The 23,124-nt window shown below is 46.5% G+C and overlaps 1 protein-coding gene across 3 annotated transcripts in view; it reads right to left on the reverse strand.

Moving 5' to 3' along the window:
• Positions 1 to 1,669, reverse strand: part of acoxl (acyl-CoA oxidase-like) — a 531,095-nt gene extending 529,426 nt beyond the window's left edge. For 2 of the 3 annotated variants that reach the window (XM_038799111.1, XM_038799112.1), the window contains exon 1: positions 1,346 to 1,669. In XM_038799111.1, coding sequence (XP_038655039.1) covers positions 1,346 to 1,518 — 173 coding nt within the window. In that variant the 5' untranslated portion in view covers positions 1,519 to 1,669. The remainder of the gene's footprint in view (positions 1 to 1,345) is intronic. The other variant, XM_038799113.1, reaches the window with a different exon arrangement.
• Between the last annotated feature and the right edge of the window lie 21,455 nt (positions 1,670 to 23,124).

Raw genomic sequence — 23,124 nt, forward strand, 5'->3', positions numbered from 1 at the left:
GTCATAAGTGAAACATCTCAATAACCTTCAAGCAGAACAAACACTTTTAGTTGACACATACAAGGTGCAGTCACTCAGAGTTCCTGATATAAATGTCTGCAGTGCTTTTAGAACAAGAGGTCACAGATATAGGTTGAGAGGTGGTAGATTTAAAACTGAGATGAGGAGGCACTACTTCTCGCAGAGGGTGGTGAATTTGTGGAACATGCTGCCCCATATTGCGGTGGAGTCCAAATCATTAAATGGTTTCAAGAGGGAGATAGATAGATTTCTGATTTTTTTTAATGGGTTAAAAGGGATTTGGGGGAACAGGTAGAGAGGTGGCTTTGAGACCAGCAAGGGATCAGCCATGATCTGATTGAATGGCGGAGCAGGTTCGAAGGGCTGAATTGCCTACTTATGCTCCTAATTCCTATGTTCTTCTAACGTGAGAAATCTACTGCTGCAGAAGGTGAAAGTCCATTTGCAAACACACAAGATAGCAACTTTTCATTGTCTGGAATATATAAGTTTATCAGTGCCCAGGACACCAAAGCTATCACAGTGGTTAAGCGCTGTCAACAATAAATTCGAGAAGCCCCAAAAAACTGTTCGACAATTGTTCAACCTTGTGTGCCATTTCACAAACTGTGTACCTGGACAATTTTTCACTGTGGCAACAATTTCATAAAAACAAAATTCAGATCTGGTAGATCAGTACAAATATTATATATATATACACACACACACACACACAATATATGTACATATAAACACCACCAGGCAAAACCGTGCAACAGCTTCTGAAGAACATCTTGAATTTATCAAGACACATGGAGAGATCCAAGCAAGCTGTATATTAATAGCATTGTTGCAGCCACCACTAGTACTGCAAGATACATGTAGCAAGTGGTGGGCATCTGGTGAGCAAATGCAAAGTGCAGCACTGCCCATCTGCAACTTCAGAGATGCCTTTAGCCTCCTCAGACACGCCACGCTAACATGGAGCAATTTACATTTACCGAGTCCAGAGCTTCACGAGGCCTTAAAACTTTATTCGCGGTGACTGGTTTTGGATTTTTTTTTAATGAATCGGACAAACTTGCTCGAATATTAAGCATTCTTAAAAATGACCCAGGACCAGGGGCTGTGATTGAAGCAACATCAGCTGATAGCAGCAGACATAAAATTCCAGCAAAAGGCAATGGGGGCGGGGAGAGGTTGGTGTAACGTCACTATACGGTATTCAAGAAATTCTCCACTCAAAAAAAAATATATATTTTAAAACAAACGGTAACCCGGAAAAAGGAAGGATTCCATCAGCTGACCCGGCCCGTCCTCCCCCTACTCTCCTCTCCTGGTTTACCTGTGCTGAGAGAACAGCTGGCTCTGGGCTGTCTGCTGGCGGAGCTCGTTCTTCAGCTGCCAGTGCTGCCCGTCCAGGTACCTGGCCAGCGAAGTGTCCCTGATGCCCAGACTCCCCTGCACTGAATCCGCCTTCACCACCTCCTCCCCCTGTTGCTGCTGCTCCTTCCGCATCTCGTCTCACGTTGCTGCTGCTGCTGCTGCTGCTCTCTCCCTCCCCGGGTCGGCAGCTTTGTCCCGGGCCACAATGTATCTCTTTTTATTTTCCGCTCTGGTTACTTTTGCGCGCACGAGCGCCAGGCTGGGCTCGCGCTGCTGGAGCCGCGTCAGCGCGCGACGTGTGTGGGCGGAGCGGCTGAGGCCCGGGTGGGCCGGCCAGAGGCAGCTACAGGTCAGGCAGCCGCCAGCAGCCACCGAGGAATGTTTTAGTTTCAACTGGCGATAATATAGATATATTTTTTTAAACCACTGAAGTCTCCTTTATTTTAATTTTTACAAACGGACAGCAAGAATGCCACATTGTTTTTCTCACCACATTTTTTTGCTCAGATTGGAATGGTGTCCATGAAGCTATTGTTGTAGAAACAAACCCACCTGGTTCACTTAATGCCCTACAGCAGTTGGTGGGCAACCTGCAAGGGGAAGGGGGCACAGGGAGCCCATTCAGGTTCTGAGTGGGGCCCCACGTGACGTTTGTTGACTGTTCCCCATGAGCAGTGTGATGTGACCATCAATTCACTAGAGACACGATTGGAAGTAAACTGTGGTTTTAATAGTCTTACAACTGAGCCTGCCTGCGACCAGAAGAACTGAGAGCCGGCTCACGGCTGCAGCACTTTATACTTCCGGTAGTGGGAGGGGCCATGGGCAGAGCCGAGGGTGGAGCCCTGTACAAGCTCCTCATCTCCCCCTATGGGCAGAGCCGCGCAACGGCTCACATACAGAGCCCACAAGGACATAATACAATGCAATGCAATATAATTCACCACACAGTGTTGCAACATTCCACTGCTTTCTATCCGTGTAAGTTTTTTTTTCTAACTGGAATGACTGAAATGATGCACACATAAAGTGAGGGTAAGTGAAGTGAGGTGCATGCCGATTGCACACAACGCTGACTGTGAGAACTGTATGCTCTCTCGATGTCTAAAGTATTTACTTTTATTCATGGGGCATGGCTAGTGGACAAGCCTGATGTCAATCTTGCGGCCCACTGAGATGGAGGCAGGCCACTCATGGGACTCATTCAATAGCCTAAGTTGCCCATCACTGCCTCTCTCAGAAAATATTGTGGCACAATCTTAGAATCCCTACCTCTGGGCAACAAGATCCAGGACTTATTGGCCACAGAAGCATTCTTAAATGCGATTCAACGGGCTGATAAACAGCTCAGGAATTTCCCCACTATTTCCCAAAGGTGTGTGTGTGAAGATGCCCTAAAAAATAAACGTAATGCTCTTTCGGGAAGGAAATCTGCCATCCTTACCTGGCTTACATGTGACTTTAGTTGCACAGCAACATGGTCGATTCTTAACTGATCGCTGAAATAGCCCCACTCAGTGGGAAACAAACGCTGGCTTTGACACTGGCACTCACATCCCGTGAAAGAATAATTGAGGAATAAAAATGTTAAATCTGAAATAAAACTCAAAGTGCTGGGAACACTCAAACCAAAAATTAAGTTAAAATGATTCTGCTCCACCATCAAAAGCACAAATCTCTCGAGTTTAATGTATTTTATCTGATCCTACTAATTTCCATGCCTGTTTGATGGGTTCAAGCCCCAAATATTGATTAGGTGCTAATTGATCTGCTCAACATTTCCAGACTTTATTTAATCCACATTTTTGGTACAGAGTTTTTTTATTTTGACTTTTATTGGACCATTTTAAATATTCCTATAAAGCGAGTGCTAAAGATACATTTTTCTTTCAACTTGGACCAAGCAATATGGGTTGTTAGCACCTTTCATGAAGGAAAACATCTCAGCATGTTTGCCAGAAGCACAATCAGTGCAAAATGGATACTGAAATAAAGGGAGAGTTTTTGAAAGGGGTGGCCAAAAACTTAATCGAGATGTGATTTAAGGGGGGCCATTAACGGAAGTGTAGGCTTGCCAACCCACCAGGATTGTCATGGGATCTTCAAGAATTAAGGATCAAGCTTCAGGTGCTCTCCTACAAGCAACAAAAGAGAAGTATTATGGGCACACTAAAAATGGCAGGTGATATTTTAATAATAATAATGAATAATAATCACTTATTGACAGGAGTAGGCTTCAATGAAGTTGCTGTGAAAAGCCCCTAGTCGCCACATTCCGGCGCCTGTTCAGGGAGGCTGCTACGGGAATGGAACCCACGCTGCTGCCTTGTTCTGCATTACAAGCCAGCTATTTAGCCCAGTGTGCTAAACCAGCCCCTTTTCAATTTCTTTGAGAAATTAATTCATTAGTTATGAAAGTACTGGAACTAAATTTGAAAATACTGGTTGATTGGGTGATGCATGACTGCTAATCAGACAATTAAGAGTCTCTGCTCTTCAGTCATTGTAAGAAATAGATGCATTGTCAATGCATCATGCAACAATGGTAAGGTAGTGGGGTGGAAAATTGGAGGCCAGAGGTTATCTGAATACAACCAGAGCTGGTAACTCTAAGGAGGAAAGAGGTCTGAAGAGACAGTAGGGTTTAAGTAGGGATTTATCGAGCATGCGGCCGTTAGAAATTAAGGCAAAATTGACCAAGGGTGTTGGGGTAAAGCGGGTAGGGAATGCACAAAACGCCAGGTGAATGCTGGAGGAAGTTACAGATCATGGCGGAGGAAGGCCAATGAAGGGATTTAAACAGGTATCTGAGAATTACATATTTAAATTTGAAGCTTTGGTGCACAGAATCAATGCAGGTCAATGGGGAAAGAAAGACATATAGCATTTATATTTCGTGAGGCTGATCAAGGTGAGTGATCTGCATTTGGAGGAAGGGTTCACCAGTCTGGAGGAGCTAAAGGAGAGGGTAGAGCTTCCGAAGGGGGAGTGAGTTCAGGTATCTACAGGTTAGGGACTTTGCGCGAAAGGTCTGGAGGGGGTTCCCCAGGTTGTCGGAATACACCGTGCTGGAGTGACTGCTGCTTCCGGATGTGGAAGGGGAGGGAAGAATTGGGGATATATACAAGTGGCTGGGGGAGCAGAGAGGCGAGCGGATGGTGAAGGTCCCAGGGAGAAATGGGAAGCGGAGTTGGGAGGGGAGATCTATTGGGGAGTATGTTGTGAGGCACTGCGTAGGGTAAACGGGACCTCCTCTTGTGCAAGGATGAGCCTGGTACAGTTTAAGGTGGTGCACAGGGTACACATGACTCAGGCAAGAATGATTAAATTTTTCAGGGGGTAGCAGATGAGTGTGAGAGGTGTGGGCGAATCACGCACACATGCTTTGGGGTTGCGGAAAATTGGGAAGATTCTGGGCGGGAGTGTGCGCGATCTTAACCAGGATAGTGGAGGAGGAGGTCGACCCAGATCCTTTGGTGGCAATATTAAGGTTTTCAGAGAAGCCGGAGCTCATGGAGAGGTGAAAGGCTGATGCCGTGGCCTTCGCCTCTCTGATTGTACGGCGGAAAATTTTACTGGAGTGGTGATCGGCATCGCCACCAGGGGTAGCGACTTAGTTGGGTGACCTGTACGACTTCCTGCGGTTGGAGAAGATAAAGTACGAGTTAATCGGCTCAGCAGGGGGGGTTTGAGAACAGGTGGGTGGTGTTTGTGACCTTGTTTGAAATTAAATGAAAATTGCTTATTATCACAAGTAGGCTTCAAATGAAGTTACTGTGAAAAGCCCCTAGTTGCCACATTCCGGCACCTGTTCGGGGAGGCTGGTACGGGAATTGAACCGTGCTGCTGGCCTGCCTTGGTCTGCTTTCAAAGCCAGCGATTTAGCCCTGTGCTAAACCAGCCCCAGAGCTGTTCGTGACAAGGGGGGGGGGGGGGGGGGAAGGCGGGGTGAAAATAATCTGTACAGACTATATAGTTGATTGCTGGGATGTATGTTTCTTTACAATGACCTGTTTTGATACATGTTCGTAATAAAATACATTTTTTTTAAAAAGCATTTATATCTTGCCTTTCATAACCACAGGACACCAACCCTTAGAATGAATGAAGTACTTTTGAAGTGTTGACACTGTTGATGTGCAGGAATCATAGGTGATAATTTGTGCAGAGCAAGCTCCCCAAAAGAGCAATCTGATGACCAGATAATCTGATTTTGTGATGTTGATTGAGAGATAACTGTTGACTAGGACACCAAAGACAACTCCTCTTGTGAAATAGTGCCTTGGAATCTTTCATACAGTATTCACATGAGAGGATGTGTAACACTGGAATTGGTGTGGATTAGGGCCGTGGTGGGCAGCAGAATTTCCAATGAGCTAAAGTTTAGGGTGAAGAGAAAATGGCCAGAAAAGCATTGACATTCTCAAGGTGATGTGGGCCAGTTTGAGGCTTTCTGCAGCGGATGGAGTGAGCTGATAATGAGACTGTCAATGTAACAGAGCTGGAAGTTGGCAGTCATCTATGTTTAAATTTATGCATTCAGGGGATGAGAATGTCATTGACAAGGCCAGCATTCATTGTCCTTGAGAAGGTGGTGGTGAGATAACTTCTTAAACTGCTACAGTCCAAATGGTCTGGGTGCACCTCAGTGCCTTTATAAAAGGAGTTCCAGAATTTGACCCATTGACAATGAAGGAACAGGGTGATGTGTGACTTGGAAGGGAATTAACAGCTGATATGTACCCATGCTTTGTTGCCCTGATTCTTTTGAGTGGTAGAGGTCATGTAGTAGTTGCCGTTGAAGGAAGCTTGCTACAGTGCATCTTGTATATGGTACATATTGCTGTACATATTAACTGTCAGTTCATCATTGTCATTAACTTGACAAAGATGTTGATTCCTCCAGTAACAAGGCGAATCTCTTGATGACCTGATTGCGCTGCAGGGTTAAGGAAAGCTGTGATTATTGAACATATAGTGAAACGTTTAAAATTGCAAGGATTGCCGCTCTTCAGAATGTGAGGCAATTGATTTGGCTAAAATTCAATTACAAAATGAAATAGAAATGAAGAAACTAGAAATGCAAGAAAAATAAAGGCAAAGAGAGGATACGTTTCAAGGGGGACTGGAAATGGAGAAGTTAGCAATGGCAGAAAGAGAAAAGGGGAAAGAGAGAATTTTAATTTAAATTGCAGGCAGGTAAACCAGAGACATTAGAGCAGGGTGAGGGAGGAAGTTGTTCTAGACATGAACTTGGTGGTGAGATGTTTAGATTTGTACAGACACTTCCAAAATTTGACGAAAACGATGTTGAAGCATTTTTAATTCATTTGAGAAAGTAGTGAGACAAATGAAATGGCAACAAGATATTTGCTGCTGTTACAGGGTAAACTGATAGGTAGGGCTAATGAAGTCTATGTATCTTTGTCAGAGGAAAGGACTTGAGAGTATGATACAGTGAAGAAATTTATATTGAATGCTAATGAAGTGTACCAGAGGCTTACAGACAAAAGTTTTGAATGCAAGAAAACAATCTGGACACACTTATACTGAATTTGAAAGGGTGAAGCAAAGTAATTTTGATAGGTGATAGCATTAAAAATAGAAGATACCTATGAGGCTCTTAGAGAAGTAATTCTGCTGAAAGAATTCAAGGATTCATTACCTTCAGTCATAAAACCTCATCTGGAGGAACAAAGAGTTAAAACTGTGGGGCAAGCCACGGGGTTTGCTAATTACTATGAATTAGTTCATAGGTCAAAGCCTTTTTTTTTGACACAACTTTAAACTTGAGAAAGATAGAAATTCAGACTCTTGTGAGAAAAGGCAGTCAAGCAATGGACAAGTGGTTAAAATTCCAGGGAGATTTCACCTTAACGTAAAAAAAAGATCGTTGTGAGGGAATCAGAGATGGGGGAAAGTTAGATACTTTCATTTTAATACACTGGGCCACGCCGGATCATTATGCTGGGGGTTAAATGACAAGCCGGTTGGGGTTATAAGTCTTAAGAAAGGTATTGCAATCCCAGACCTGATACAACTGCTTTGTCTCTAAATCGTTCTGCTGTAATTCAATCAACATGCTTGAACTAAAGATATCCACTCACTGAAGATTTCGGGTTTGGTACGTTTCGGCGTAGCCCATTTGGCGTAGCTGATTCGGCGTGGCCGATTCGGCGTCAGGGAAATAATTGGACTATTCGGCGCAGCCGTTTAGGCGCCAGGACATTTCGACGTCATCAGCATCTTTATATTTAAAATATTTAAACTGTCTTTAAAATTTTGCAAATACTGTATTATAAAAAACAATTAATTAAAAAACTTAGTAAAGCTATTTAATCTTAGAAATTACTTCTTCATTTCGTAATTATGAGCAATACCCCGCAGGAATTCAATAGGATCTAATGATTCAACTTCCAATATGACTTTTTTGATCCGTTCATCAGCATCTCTATATTTTTTTCGCTTTTTGGGGGGCGGATATCCAGCTGTCAACTTTTCGAGAAATGCATCACGTCCTTTCTGAACTTACCGTAAGGCATCAATAAATTTCCAGATTGAAGGGCGATGCATTCCTAGCTCATATTGCAAACGTCGATTGGCAGCTTCGGCGTGATTGTTGGTGCGATCTTCATTATTTAGAGTTCGCTCATAAAGGCTCCATATCTCGGAAGCGAAAAGAGGGGTCATCCTTGCATTTCGACGCCAGTCGTCCAATATAAGTATCCTCAAACCAATGGAACAAGACTATTAGTTCATCAGGAAGAACTGCTGCTAATGTATCCATGTATTCATCCATCTTTTCTAATGGAACGAAGACGAGTGCTTGGTCACCTACTCAAAGTGCATCTTGCAGAGCATGAATGGCAGCTTGTTCAAAGTCACAAATTATAGAAGTCGGTCTCAAATTAGGGTCGATGGTTTTAAGTAACTCAAATAAACGAAAATAAGTTACTCTCTGTTTGTTAGGAAGCAGAGCATAAACTATAGGATTAACTCCATCACGCTTCTTAGCCGATATAACATACACCTGATGAAAAAGACTAGGCGCAATAGTGAAAGTCCCGTCAACAAACCACATTTCTGAGTAGACTAAATGTTGCAGCCAGCTTATTCTTCCAAATACTAATATCCTATTATTGCTTTCTCCAGTGTCTCCCAATAAGAATTTCTCTTCCACACCCAGTTGGGGAACATATACTGTATAGGACTCAGGTATAACTAAATGCTCCAAATCAGTTGGATTAGCTGGTGCCTTGTTTAATAATTTTCGATTCCTAGCTATAAGTTTTCACATTGCAGGCAAGTCTGGAGCTAAGGCTAAACTAGCTTGAGAAGCGCCAGCCAAACATTCATTTACCACAACGGTTGGTGGGTCGAGAGTTTCAACATTTCTTTGTTTAACAGTTGTTTTTATCATTTCAACCTCTATTTTTGCGGCAGATGCTTCATGGGTGTGTTCATTCAACTGGCGAATAACGTTTCCATCCTTCATATGCAATCTCACTTTACATCGATCTTTCTGTTCACATCGCCAAAACTTTAATTCAGGATCACCTTTGCTCGTTGCGTCAAAAATAAAAAGGTATCCATCGTATATCACTTTGTTTCTTCCACGTTTTGATAAAATATTTGCTTCCATTTGGAATAAAAGGGTTTAGACGACTGAAAAATATTACGCTTGACTGAAGGAAATCACTGAAGGAAGCTGCACTGAAGCTTATAATTGGACTATTTGGACTCATATGAGAGCTAATTGGACTATTTGGCAATTAGAACTATTACGACTAGAATAGCTCATTTGAACGAGAGAGAGAGAGAGAAGCTGCACTGAAGGAAATCACTGAAGGAAGCTGCACTGAAGCTTATAATTGGACAATTTGGCAATTAGAATAGCTCATTTGAATGAGAGAGAGAGCTAATTAGAACTGGACTATTTGGCAGAAAACGACTATAACGACTAATTTGACACCGAAACGTCCCTCCGCCGAAAAATTCCTCCGTCGAATCGGCTACGCCAAATGGGCCACGCCGAACTGGCCACGCCGAACTGGCCACGCCGAAACGTCCCATTCCCGAAGATTTCAAAGGCAACAAAGCAAGGTGGAAAAGCAAAGAGCACCTCTTCCCGCTCTACACCGAATTCCCACTCTGTTTCAAATTCCCAATACCCACACTCACTCCGGCTGTGTTTCACTCCGGATGTGGATGTGTTCTCTCCAACTGCTTGTGCACAAAGCTCTGATACCGTCGTGGAGGATTGCATCAAAAGAGTTGGACAGTCTAAACCAGGGGTGGGCAAACTTTTCCGTGCAAGGGCCACATTCAGAAATTCACAATTTTAAAGGGCCGCATAGTATATTAAGTAAAATAATTAATATTTAAAATAGCCAAAATAAAAGGTTTTTAAAGGAAAAAAAAGCAATTAATTTTTATTAATTAATATTTTAAAGTAGAAACTTCACATGAAACACATGTTGTGCCGAGCAATGATCACCCTACTCAAGTCAACATATCCACCCTATACCAGTAACCCAACAGCCCCCCCCCCCCCCCCATATTAACCTTAAAATTAAAAAAAAAATAAAAAAATTTTTTTTTTTAATGACTTAATCTTGGTAGGCCGCATAAAGACCTTTGGCGGGCCGCATGCGGCCCACGGGCCGTAGTTTGCCCACCCCTGGTCTAAACCTAATCACAAAAATAGCCTTGCAAAGGGGATAGTGGAAAGTCCCTTTGTTCGCGAGGGAAAAGGATATCTCAGCATTCGTGATCGTGACACCAAATGACTTAATCAATTTAAAGTTATGCCGTTTGGGATGAAGAACACAACATTTCAGAGGCTAATGAATAAAGTTATTCAAGGACTGAATCACAGTGCAGTGCATGTTGACGATTTATTGGTGTTTAGTTGAAGTTGGGAAGAACATCTGCAACGCATAAAAGAAAAGTTTGAACATTTGAAGCTAATCTAGTCATGACTTTGGCAAAAAGCGAATTTGCTAAAACTCAACTTTCAGATTTTGGACACATTGTGGTTCATGGTTAAATCGTTCTTCAAGATGCAAAAATACAAGCCATTTGGGATTTTCCAGAACCTACAACAAGAAAATAGATTTTAAGATTTCTGGGAATGAACTTTACCAGTGTGGTAGCATCACTAACAGAACTCTTGAAGAAGAACAAGAAATCTAATTGGACGGAGAACTGCCAAGTTGCATTCCGACATTTAAAAACTGTGTTGATAACAGAACCAGTGTAAGCCGCACCAAATAATGACAAACAGTTTAAACTGGCCGAGGATGCTAGTGACCTTGGTGTTGGGGCTTTGTTGTTACAGAAAGAAGAACTTTGAATTAAGAAGCCTATGGGATAATAATCAAGACAATTAAATCCTTATCAACAGAAGTATTCTCCAATTGGCATTGGTATTACAACATTTTGAGAATTTATAATCTTTATTAGTGTCACAAGTAGGCTTACATTAACACTGCAATGAAGTTACTGTGAAAATTCCTTAGCCACCACAGTACAACGCCTGTTCGGGTACACGGAGGGAGAATTTAGAATGTCCAATTCACCTAACAAGAATGTCTTTGGTGCAGCCACCTGGGCTGGCCACGTCCCGATTACAAAATGGACACTTGCAGAGAATGAAGGGAAAATTGGACAATGCTAAGAAAGCAAGCAGGTGCAAGGTTTGTCTGTTGATTGGAGTTTGCAGTTCCCAGACAAGACCGATACTGCAGAGCCATTCGCATACTAATGAGCTATCTCCAGGGACAAAAGAGAAACATTTAAGCAAACGATACCAAAGCAGACACCCCGGCGCCAGTGGAGACTAAAACAAAAGCAGGCCCGCCCAGCTATCAGGCAGCCACCCCTTTATTGGAGAAAATCAATACCGATGATTAGGATATGGTCCAATTAATTGGGGCCAAGTTCAAGGCCCGCCCAAAAGCACGCGAAGCCCCTTTGGGGTATAAGAGGAAGCCCCCAAGCAAGAATCGTTCTTCTTGGCCTTGGCTCTCAGCAGCGAGAGACCTGCCTAGCAGCTGCAGCAGACAAGTAAGTCCAAAGTCAACGTACGCTATGAGATAGACGCGCCTAGCTACTATTCTACACAAGTTCGACGCCAGGAGCCTCAGAACCGGACAACGGACATTGTTCCTCTGACTGAGTGGGCATCCGAAGCTATGTGTTGGCTTTTAGTAGTAGTGATAGTTTAGTTAGTAGAGTTTGTGCATGAGTATAATTGACTGTGTAAATAAATGTGTATTGATTTTGAACGTACTAACTGGTGTACCGAGTCTTTGATCAGTATTTGGTTTTGAACCTTGTGGCAGTATCGGAAAGATACCTGGCGACTCTTGAGCAAGCATAATTAGAATTAAGGACGGCGACCATATTAACCGCCATAAACAGAGCCAATTAAGGAGAGAGCATAACAAGCAACATTGGGGACTTGTGGAAGGAAACCGGAGCACTCGGAGGAAAGCCACGCAGACACAGGGAGAACATGCAGACTCCGCACAGACAGTGACCCAAGCGGGAATCAAACTTGGGTCCCTCGCGCTGTGAAGCATCGGTGGTAATCGCTGTGCTACCGTGCTGCTCATTTAAGTTGCCAGTAATTTTGCAGAAACAATTATATATACAGACCATAATACACTAAAACGTCTGGAAATGTTTCAAATTTGGAACACCAGGTTATTTAGATGGAGTTTATTTCTGCAACCATTTAATTTGACAATTATTCATGTGGCCCAGAGAGAAAATGTAATTGTTGATGTCATATCACCAGTGTAAAAGAGACTATTAGGAATCTTCTGTGTAAATAATTTGTGTTACATTTTATGTTAATGCATGTTTTTTACATCTCTGTAATGTTTGATAAGGTAGGACTAATATGAAATGGCTGAGAAACGAAATTATCTTAAATTAAGACCTTTTATTTTTTTTAAACTAGGGAATGTGTTACGAATTGGGGAAAATTAAGATAAAATAAATCAGGACAAAATAAAATCAGGAGTTGATATGTGCAACTGTCTGAAGAGATTCTGAGATGCGGATTAGCGTATCAGTGAGAAAAGCAAATGTTTACCTATGTGACTAGAGGAAAACAATGGGGTATAGAAGAGTTAACTTCAAAGGGGAGAGATAAGGAAATTGACATGTAAATGCTAAAATCCAATTCCACAGGGTGGATAACATCAAACAAAAATAATGATATATTCATAGCACAATGACTGGAGAAAGACACAGAAACGGCTATCATCACAGCCTGCAGAAACTGTCTCCTGAAAAGAAGTAGCAGATTTCCCCTTCACTGAAATTGACGACGATTTTCCCAAACCTGGCAAATAATCTGTGCGTGGTAACTATCACTGGGTAGTTTAGAGTTATATAATATTGGATGTTGGTTGGGAATAAAGTGGCATCTCGGAGTTCAGGGAATGTCGGTAGTTGGGAAACAAGAGGTAATAATTACATGTTATACTGTGTGTGTGTAGCCATCAATATAATTAAATGTTGGCGGTGATGCGGAGCTAAGCTGCACGTTCGGCAGCTCCCGCTATCAAAGGACTTTCGGGCCTGTTTTAGGGCCCAAACAGCGCTGTTTCGACGATTCCCGGTGGGGGAAGGTGTTTGGAGGAACATTCCCCGAAATTTATGGTGCGCACCTGGAGTGGGGCAAAGAAAAAGGCTGCAGCAGCTCCCCAGAAACAGCGGGGGAAGGAGGACAAAATGGCAGCCGGCGGAGCACCCGAGAATTGGTGGCAGTGGGCGCAGGAGCAGCAAGCTGCTCTTCTGCGCTGTTTTGCGGAGCTGAAGGCTGAGTTGCTAGACTCCCTGAATGCAACTACCAGCAAGCTGCTTGAGACCCAGACAGCCCAGGGGGCGGCCATTCAGGATTTGCAGCAGCAGGCCGCTGATCGGGAGGAGGAGGCCGTGGTCCTCGTGGGGAAGGTGGAGATGCACGAGGCACTTCACAAAAAGTGGTAAGACCGCCTGGAGGAGCTGGACTTTCGCACGAGGTGGAAGAATTTGAGGATCCTAGGCCTTGCGGAGGGGCTGGAGGGGTCGGATCTTCCGTCCTATGTGGCCATGATGCTGAATTCGTTGATGGGGGCGGGGTCCTTCCATCTGCCCCTGGAGCTTGAGGGAGCCCACAGAATGCTGGCCAGGAGGCCCAAGGCGAATGAACCCCCGCGGGCGGTGCTGGTGCGGTTCCATCGGTTCAGTGACCGGGAGTGTGTGCTGCGCTGGGCCAAGAAGGAGAGGACCAGCAAGTGGGAGAACTCGGTAGTGCGAATCTACCAGGACTGGAGTGCGGAGGTGGCTAAGCGGCGGGCCGGGTTTAACCGGACGAAGGCGGTGCTGCATAACAAGCAGGTTAAATTTGGAATGCTGCAGCCTGCGCGTCTGTGGGTAACATATAAGGACCGGCATTACTACTTCGAGTCCACGGAGGAGGCGTGGGCCTTTGTGCAGGCGGAGAAGCTGGACTCGAACTAGGGTTTGGGAGCTGCGGGGTCTTGTGTACTACGGTTGTTGCTGTTTTTGCTGATGCTGTATTTGTAATTTTGACATGTTTTTTCTATGCTGGTTCTTGCTCTGTTTCCGGGTGGTTCTGTTGGGTATGGTTTTGTGTTATGTGGGGAATGTTGGGGGTTTGTTTTTTTTTCTGTACGGGGCTGGGGGATGGGGTGGAGCTGGAATTTGGGAGCTGCGTCAGAAAGGTGGGGTGGGCAGTGTGAAAGCGTGGGCTTTCCTCTGGTTTCCGCGCTGCAGGGCAGGAGGGGTGGAGCTGGCGGTGGGGGCGTGGCCTCTACTGGTTTTTTCCCGCGCTGAAGCGGTGCCAAGGAGGAGTGGCAGGAGGGGGGATGACCCCATGTCGGGAGGGGCCGGGTTTTGGCGGGAGTTGCCGGGGTCAGCAGAAGTCAGCTGACTCACGGAAGTACCATGGAGGGTGCGTCGCGGCTAGGAGGGGTCCTAGCCTGGGGGTGGGGGGGGGCGCGGTTGGGGGGGGGACACCGGGTTGCTGCTGGACTGGCCAGGAAGGAGCTGGTGTGGGCCGGGGGGGGGGGGGGGGGGGGGGGGGAGGGGAGAGGCGTCATGGGGAACGGGTCGGGCGGGGTGTGCTGGCCTGGGGCGAGCAGTCGATGAGCTATGGCTAGTTGGCGGGGGAGGGGGGCGGGGTGCCCTCTGATCCGGCTGATCACCTGGAACGTGAGGGGGCTGAATGGGCCGGTTAAGCGGGCTAGGGTATTTTCTCATTTGAAGGGGCTGAAGGCAGACGTGGCTATGCTCCAGGAGACCCACTTGAAGGTGGCGGACCAGGTTCGTCTGAGGAAGGGGTGGGTGGGGCAGGTTTTCCACTCAGGATTAGATGCGAAGAACCGGGGGGTGGCGATTCTGGTGCGGAAGAGGGTGGCGTTCGAGGCGTCTGAGGTGGTGGCGGACAAGGAGGGCAGGTTTGTTATGGTGAAGGGTAGTCTGCAGGGAGAGAAGGTGGTGCTGGTAAACGTGTATGCCCCGAATTGGGATGACGCTGGCTTTTTGTGGCGTATGTTGGGCCGCATTCCGGACCTGGAGGCAGGGGCCCTGATCATGGGGGGAGACTTTAACACGGTGCTGGATCCCCCACTAGACCGGTCCAGTTCAAGGACGGGTAGGAGGCCGGCGGCAGCCAAGGTGCTGAGGGGGTTTATGGACCAGATGGGAGGGGTGGATCCCTGGAGGTTTGGGAGGCCGAGGGCGCGGGAGTATTCCTTTTTCTCCCATGTGCATAGGGTTTACTCCCGAATAGATTTTTTCGTCCTGAGCAGGGGATTGATCCCGAGGGTGGAGGATGCCGAGTATTCGGCCATAGCAATTTCAGACCATGCTCCGCACTGGGTCGATCTGGAGATGGGGGAGGTGCAGGACCAGCGCCCGCTGTGGCGTCTTGAGAAGTATTGAGGGGTACCTTGAGGCCAACGATACGGGGGAGTTCCGGGTGGGAATGGTTTGGGAGGCTCTGAAGGCAGTGATCCGGGGGAGCTGATTTCCATCCGGGCCCATAGGGAAAGGAGGGAGAGGAGGGAGAGGGAGAGACTGGTGGGGGAGCTCCTAGATGTGGATAGAAGGTACGCGGAAGCCCCGGAGGAGGGATTGTTGGGGGAACGGCGTAGCTTGCAGGCCAAGTTCGACTTGCTGACCACCAGAAAGGCGAAGACACAGTGGAGGAAGGCGCAATGCGCGGTTTATGAGTATGGGGAGAAGGCGAGCAGGATGCTGGTGCATCAGCTCTACAGGCGGGATGCGGCTAGGGAAATTGGTGGAGTGATGGATAAGGGTGGGAATGTGGTGCGGAAGGGGGCAGAGGTGAACGGGGTCTTTAGGGACTTTCACGAAGAACTGTACCGGTCGGAGCCACCGGTGGGGGGGGTGGGGGGGTGGGTGGGGGGTGATGGAGAGCTTTATGAACAGGGTACATTTCCCAAAGGTGCAGGAGGAGCTGGTGGGGGGGCTGGGGGCGCCGATTGAGTTGGAGGAGCTAGTCAGGGGGATTGGTCAAATGCAGTCAGGGAAGGAGCCGGGGCCGGATGGGTTCCCGGTGGAATTTTATAAAAAGTATGCGGACCTGGTAGGCCCCCTGTTGGTGCGAGCCTTCAATGAGGCATGGGAGGGGGGCTTTGCCCCCGACGATGTCAAGGGCGCTGATTTCTTTGATCGTGAAGCGGGATAAGGACCCCTTGCAGTGTGGATCATACAGGCCAATCTCGCTCCTCAATGTGGATGCTAAGTTGCTGGCGAAGATCCTGGCCACCAGGATAGAGGACTGTGTGCCAGTGGTGATACACGAGGATCAGACAGGATTTGTCAAGGGAAGACAGCTTAACACGAATGTGCGGAGGTTGTTAAATGTTATTATGATGCCGGCGGTTGAGTGGGAGGCGGAGATAGTGGTGGCGCTAGATGCAGAGAAGGCCTTTGATAGAGTTGAGTGGGGGTACCTGTGGGAGGTGCTGGAGAGGTTTGGATTTGGGGAGGGGTTCATCAAATGGGTGAGGTTGCTTTATGAGGCCCCGATGGCGCGTGTAATTATTAATGGAAGGAGGTCAGAGTACTTCAGGATCTACCGTGGGACCAGGAAGGGGTGCCCCCTGTCCCCTTTGCTTTTTGCACTGGCAATTGAACCTCTGGCTATGGCGTTGAGGGAGTCGGGGAGGTGGAGGGGTCTGGTGCGGGGTGGGGAGAAACATCGGGTATCGCTGTATGCAGACGACCTGCTGCTGTATGTGGCGGACCCATTGGACGGAATGCCGGGGGTGATGGAGCTGTTGGCTGAGTTTGGGGGCTTCTCGGGCTATAAGCTGAATCTGGGCAAGAGCGAGGTATTTGTAGTGCACCCGATCAGGAGGAGGGAATTGGTAGGCTCCCGTTTAAGAGGGCAGTGAAGAGTTTTTGGTACCTGGGAGTGCAGGTGGCCAGGAGTTGGGGGACTCTCCACAAGCTCAATTTTACCAGGCTTGTGGAGCAGATGGAGGCGGAATTTAAAAGGTGGGACATGGTGCCGCTATCGCTGGCGTTTAGAGTGCAGTCCATCAAAATGACGGTGCTCCCGAGGTTCTTGTTCCTTTTTCAGTGTTTGCCCATCTTTATCCCTAGGGCTTTTTTTAGGAGGGTGACTAGCAGCATCATGAGCTTTGTTTGGGCGCATGGGACCCCGAGGGTGAAGAGGGTCTTCTTGGAGCGGGGCAGAGATGGTGGGGGGCTGGCGTTACCCAATCTCTTGGGGTATTATTGGGCGGCCAATGTGTCGATGGTGCGCAAGTGGGTGATGGAGGGGGAGGGGGCAGCATGGAAAAGGTTGGAGATGGCATCCTGTGGAGGCACAAGCCTGGGGGCCCTGGTAACGGCGCCGTTGCCACTCCCTTCTATGAGGTGTACCACGAGTCCGGTGGTGGCGGCTACCCTCAAGATCTGGGGGCAGTGGAGGCGACATAGGGGGGAAGTGGGGGGCTCGATGGAGGCCCCGCTAAGGGGGAACCATCGGTTCATCCCGGGGAACATTGATGGGGGGTTCCAGGGTTGGCACAGAGCGGGCATCAGAAAGTTGAGGGACCTGTTCATTGATGGGAGGTTTGCGAGCCTGGGAGAGTTGGAGGAGAAATTTGAGCTCCCCTCGGGGAACATGTTCAGGTACCTGCAGGTAAAGGCGGTTGCTAGGCGGCAGGTGGAGGGATTCCCTTTGCTTCCCGCGAGGGGGGTGAGGGACAGGGTGCTTTCGGGGGTCTGGGTCGGGGATGGGAAGATATCTGATATCTACAAGGTAATGCAGGAGGTGGAGGAGGCATCAGTAGAGGAGCTGAAAGCTAAGTGGGAGGGGGAACTGGGGGAGCAGATCGAGGATGGGACATGGGCGGATGCCCTGGAGAGGGTTAACTCTTCCTCCTCATGTGCGCGGCTTAGCCTCATCCAATTCAAGGTGCTGCACCGGGCCCATATGTCCGGGACTAGGATGAGTAGGTTCTTTGGGGGCAAAGACAGGTGTGTCAGGTGTTCGGGGAGTCCAGCGAACCATGCCCATATGTTCTGGGCATGCCCGGCACTGGAGGAGTTCCGGAAGGGGGTGGCGAGGACGGTGTCGAGGGTGGTAGGATCCAGGGTCAAGTCAGGCTGGGGACTCGCGATTTTTGGGGTTGCGGTGGAGCCGGGAGTGCAGGAGGCGAGAGAGGCCGGTGTTTTGGCCTTTGCGTCCCTAGTAGCCCGGCGGAGGATCTTGCTACAGTGGAAGGATGCGAGACCTCCAAGCGGGGAGACCTGGATCAATGACATGGCGGGATTCATTAAGCTGGAGAAGGTCAAATTCGCCCTGGGAGGATCGGTACAAGGGTTCTTTAGGCGGTGGCAGCGTTTCCTCGACTTTCTGGCTCAGCGATAGGGAACTAGGTCAGCAGCAACAGCAACCCGAGGGGGAGGGGGGAAAAAGGGGGGAGGGGGGGACTATGTTTATTTAATTTTAATTTATTTTCAAGTTCTCTTGTTGTTTACTGGGTGTGGGGGTGGGGGGGTTCGATATATGCGTTGCTATGGTCTTGGGGGTGGTATGCTTATTATGTTGTTTTATTGTTGCTTGTTACTGTTTGTTGATATATATTTTGTAAAAAATTTTCAATAAAATTTATTAAAAAATATATATATATAATTAAATGTTCCAGTGTATTATCAAAGAACTAAGAACAAAGGAAATTACAGCACAGGAACAGGCCCTTCGGCCCTCCCAGCCTGCACCGATCCAGATCCTTTATCTAAACCTGTTGCCTATTTTCCAAGGTCTACTCTCTGTTCCCCACCCGTTCATATATCTGTCCAGATGCATCTTAAATGATGCTATCGTACCCGCCTCTACCACCTCCGCTGGCAAAGCATTCCAGGCACCCACCACCCTCTGCGTAAAAAACTTTCCACGCACAGCTCCCTTACACTTTTCCCCTCTCACCTTGAAATCGTGACCCCTTGTAATTGACACCCCCACTCTTGGAAAAAGCTTGTTGCTATCCACCCTGTCCATACCTCTTATAATTTTGTAGATCTCAATCAGGTCTCCCCATAACCTCCGTCTTTCCAATGAAAACAATCTTAATCTACTCAACCTTTCTTCATAGCTAGCACCCTCCATACCAGGCAACATCCTGGTGAACCTCCTCTGCACCCTCTCTAAAGCATCCACATCCTTCTGGTAATGTGGCGACCAGAACTGCACGCAGTATTCCAAATGTGGCCTAACCAAAGTCCTTTACAACTGTAACATGACCTGCTGACTCTTGTACTCAATACCCAGTCCGATGAAAACAAGCATGCTGTATGCCTTCTTGACCACTCTATCAACCTGTGTTGCCACCTTCAGGGTACAATGGACCTGAACTTCCAGATCTCTCTGTACATCAATTTTCCCCAGGACTCTTCCATTGACCATATAGTCTGCTCTTGAGATAGATCTTCCAAAATGCATCACCTCGCATTTGCCTGGATTGAACTCCATCTGCCATTTCTCTGCCCAACTCTCCAATCTATCTATATTTTGCTGTATTCTCTGACAGTCCGCCTCGCTATCTGCAACTCCACCAATCTTAGTATCATCTGCAAACTTGCTCATCAGACCACTTATACCTTCGTCCAGATCATTTATGTATATCACAAACAACAGTGGTCCGAGCACGGATCCCTGTGGAACACCACTAGCCACCTTTCTCCATTTTGAGACACTCCCTTCCACCACTACTCTCTGTCTCCTGTTGCCCAGCCAGATCTTTATCCATCTAGCTAGTACACCCTGAACCCCATACGACTTCACTTTTTCCATCAACCTGCCATGGGAAACTTTATCAGATGCTTTACTGAAGTCCATGTATATGACATCTACAGCCCTTCCCTCTTTAATTAACTTTGTCACTTTCTCAAAGAATTCTATTAGGTTTGTAAGACATGACCTACCCTGCACAAAACCATGCTGCCTATCACTGTTAAGTCTATTTTCTTCCAAATGTGAATAGATCCTATTCCTCAATATCTTCTCCAATAGTTTGCCTACCACTGACGTCAAGCTCACAGGTCTATAATTCCCTGGATTATCCCTGCTACCCTTCTTATCGACCTTCCTGTCATGTATTTTGTTTATTTTAAGTAAATAAATATTCTTTAGTCATTGTTCACACAATGACTGGACTATGCTCCCTGATTCACATATTTTTCTCACTGTACATAATTGAAAATATACCCCAGCAAAAACGGTTGCTCCAGTTACCCTTGTGGATTTTGGGATAGCTATTGATTTAACATCAGCGCAGGGTTCTTAACAACTTTATCAACTTTGGAATTTAGATCTCCTGCCCATATTGATATTCAATGACATTACCATCACTGAATCTCCCACTATCAACAGCCTTGGGGTTACCATTGACCAGAAACTGACCTGGACTAACTATATAAATACTGTGGCTATGAAAGCAAATCAGAGGTTAGAAATCCTACAGCAAGTAACTCGTCTTCTGACTCCCCAACGCCTGTCCATTACTTACAATACGCAAGGCAGGAGTGTAATGGAATACTCTCCACGTGCCATGATGAATGCATCTCCAAAAACACTCAAGAAGCTTGACACCATCCAGGACAAAGCAGCCTGCTTGATTGCTCCCCCTTCCACAAACATTCCTACCACAGTAGCAGCCGTATGTACCATCTACAGGATGCACTGCAGGAAGTCACCAAGGCTCCTTAGGCAGCACCTTCCAAACCCACAACCACCACCATCGAGAAATGAAATGAAAATGGCTTATTGTCACAAGTAGGCTTCAAATGAAGTTACTGTGAAAAGCCCCAGGTCGCCACATTCCGGTGCCTGTTCGGGCAGGCTTTTATGGGAATTGAACCCGCACTGCTGGCCTTGTTCTACATTACAAGCCAGCTGTTTAGCCCACTGTGCTGAACCAGCCCCAGAGAAGGACAAGGGCAGCAGATACATGGGAATACCACCACCTGAAAGTTCCTCTGCAAGTCACTGACCATCCTAACTTGGAAATATTTCACCGTTCCTTCACAGGCACGGGGTCAAAATCCTGGAACTCCCTCTGTAACAGCATAGTGGGTGTACCTACACCACATGGACTGCAGCGGTTCAACAAGGCAGCTCAACACCACTTTCTCAAGGCCCAGCCAGCGAAGCCCACAGCCTGTAAAAATGAATTTAAAAATAATCTGTACCAGGGCTATAATGAGGTCTGGAGCTGAGTGGACCTGGGAGAACCCACACTGAGCATTGCTGAACAAGATCTTGGTGAGGAAGTACCGCATGATACACTGTGGACAATAACCTTCATCACTTTGCTGATGATTGGGAGATGACTGATGAAGCAGTATTTGGCCGGATTGGATTTGTCCTTCGTTTCTTGAATTGGACAGGGATTTTTAAAAATAAATTTAGAATACCCAATTTTTTTTTCCAATTAAGGGGCAATTTAGCCTGACCAATACACCTAACCTGTACATCTTTGGGTTGTGGGGATGAAACTCACGCGAAAATGGGGTAGGACAGAGATTTTAATATCCAACACACAAGGCACATAAATAGAGAGAAAGGTGGACAATTCTTTCTTCACTCTAATTTGATTTATTTTTGAAAATCACAATGAACTTTCAAAGCAAAAGGACTGCACGGTAGCACAGAGGTTGGCACTGTCAGACTCCAGGGTCCCAGGTTCAATACCCGGCTTGGGTCACTGTGCGGAGTCTGCACATTCTCCCCATGTCTGGGTGGGTTTCCTCCGGGTGCTCTGGTTTCCTCCCACAAGTCCGAAAGGTGTGCTGTTAGGTAATTTGGACATTCTGAATTCTCCCTCTGTGTACCCAAATAGGCGCTGGAATGTGGCGACGAGGAGCTTTTCACAGTAACTTAATTGCCGTGTTAATGTAAGCCTACTTGTGACAATAAAGATTATTATTAAGCCACTGAGGAAAATAGATAGGAAGGGGATAAAAAGACAGCATGTGGCTGAGAGTTAGGAGACTTCTGGTTTCTCAGGTCAAGACTGCGATCTTTTACTTTAACCCTGGGTGTCCCTTTACGAAACTGAGGAAAAGAAAATAGGGAAAAGGAAAAGGAGAGTAGGACTGCTCTGATGATCAGGGAATCCTCATATATTTTGTTCAATTCACTTTCAGAACCTCTAATTATTCAGACTGAATTGCTCCAGTGAAATTGCAACTTTTCGAATGTAATCCTTTTATCATTTTAAAAGCCATAATTTACAGTTCCTTTTATTACCCAATGTTTGCATTCCCTTGTGCCAAAATAATCACTGGCCTGCCAAAATTACTGTTATCTTTCACCTTGTTCAGCATTTGCATGTAATAATTAATTCCTCACACCCCCAGGTACCATAGGAATAAGCTGAGCAGAGAAACTGGTTTTACTGACATGCTGGTCAGAAACCAGAGGACACAGATTTTATTGGCGATAAGGAGAATATTTTTCTGCAGAGTAAGTTGTTATGCTCTGAGTACAATGTCTGATGGGGCGGTGGAAGTTGATTCAAGGTGAGGTTGTGGCGCAGTGGTATTTTCACCAGACGAGTAATCCAGGGCCCCAGGGTAATGTGGGGAATCTGAGTTTGAATCCCACCAAGGGCAGATGGAATTATTTTGAATGATTATGAATAAAAAAACAGGAATCACAAGTCTAATGATGACTGAAACCATTATTGCTTGTCATTAAACCCCCTCTGGCTCACTAAAGTCCTTTAGGGAAGGGCATGCTTACCTGGTCTGGCCTACATATTACTCCAGACCCACAGCATTGCCCTCTTAACTGCACTCTAAAATAGTCATTCAAGGGCAATTAGGATTGTCACGGGAATGTCACTTTAAGAAATGTCAGGGGAAAAGAAAAATAGAGAGAAAGAGATAGAGAGGAAATAGAAAAGGAGAGAGAAGAAAGGAGAAAATAAATAATGGCCCTAGCAGAACAAAAAGAAAGAGAAAGGGAAATACAGATCAGAGAAAAAGAAAGAGAGACAGAAAGAGAGAGTAAGGAAAAAGAAAGAGAGAGAGGACAGGGAAAGAGAGAAAGAGTTTGAACTTTGGAAAATGGCCATGAAACATGACAGTCAGTTAAGATTGGCGGATGGAAAGAAAAACGTACAGTTGGAGGATAGTGATGCAGATGAAGCGAAAGACCTTCATAGTCGAAGG

Source organism: Scyliorhinus canicula, chromosome 6 (genome assembly GCF_902713615.1).
Source record: "Scyliorhinus canicula chromosome 6, sScyCan1.1, whole genome shotgun sequence".
NCBI classification, from domain to species: domain Eukaryota; kingdom Metazoa; phylum Chordata; class Chondrichthyes; order Carcharhiniformes; family Scyliorhinidae; genus Scyliorhinus; species Scyliorhinus canicula.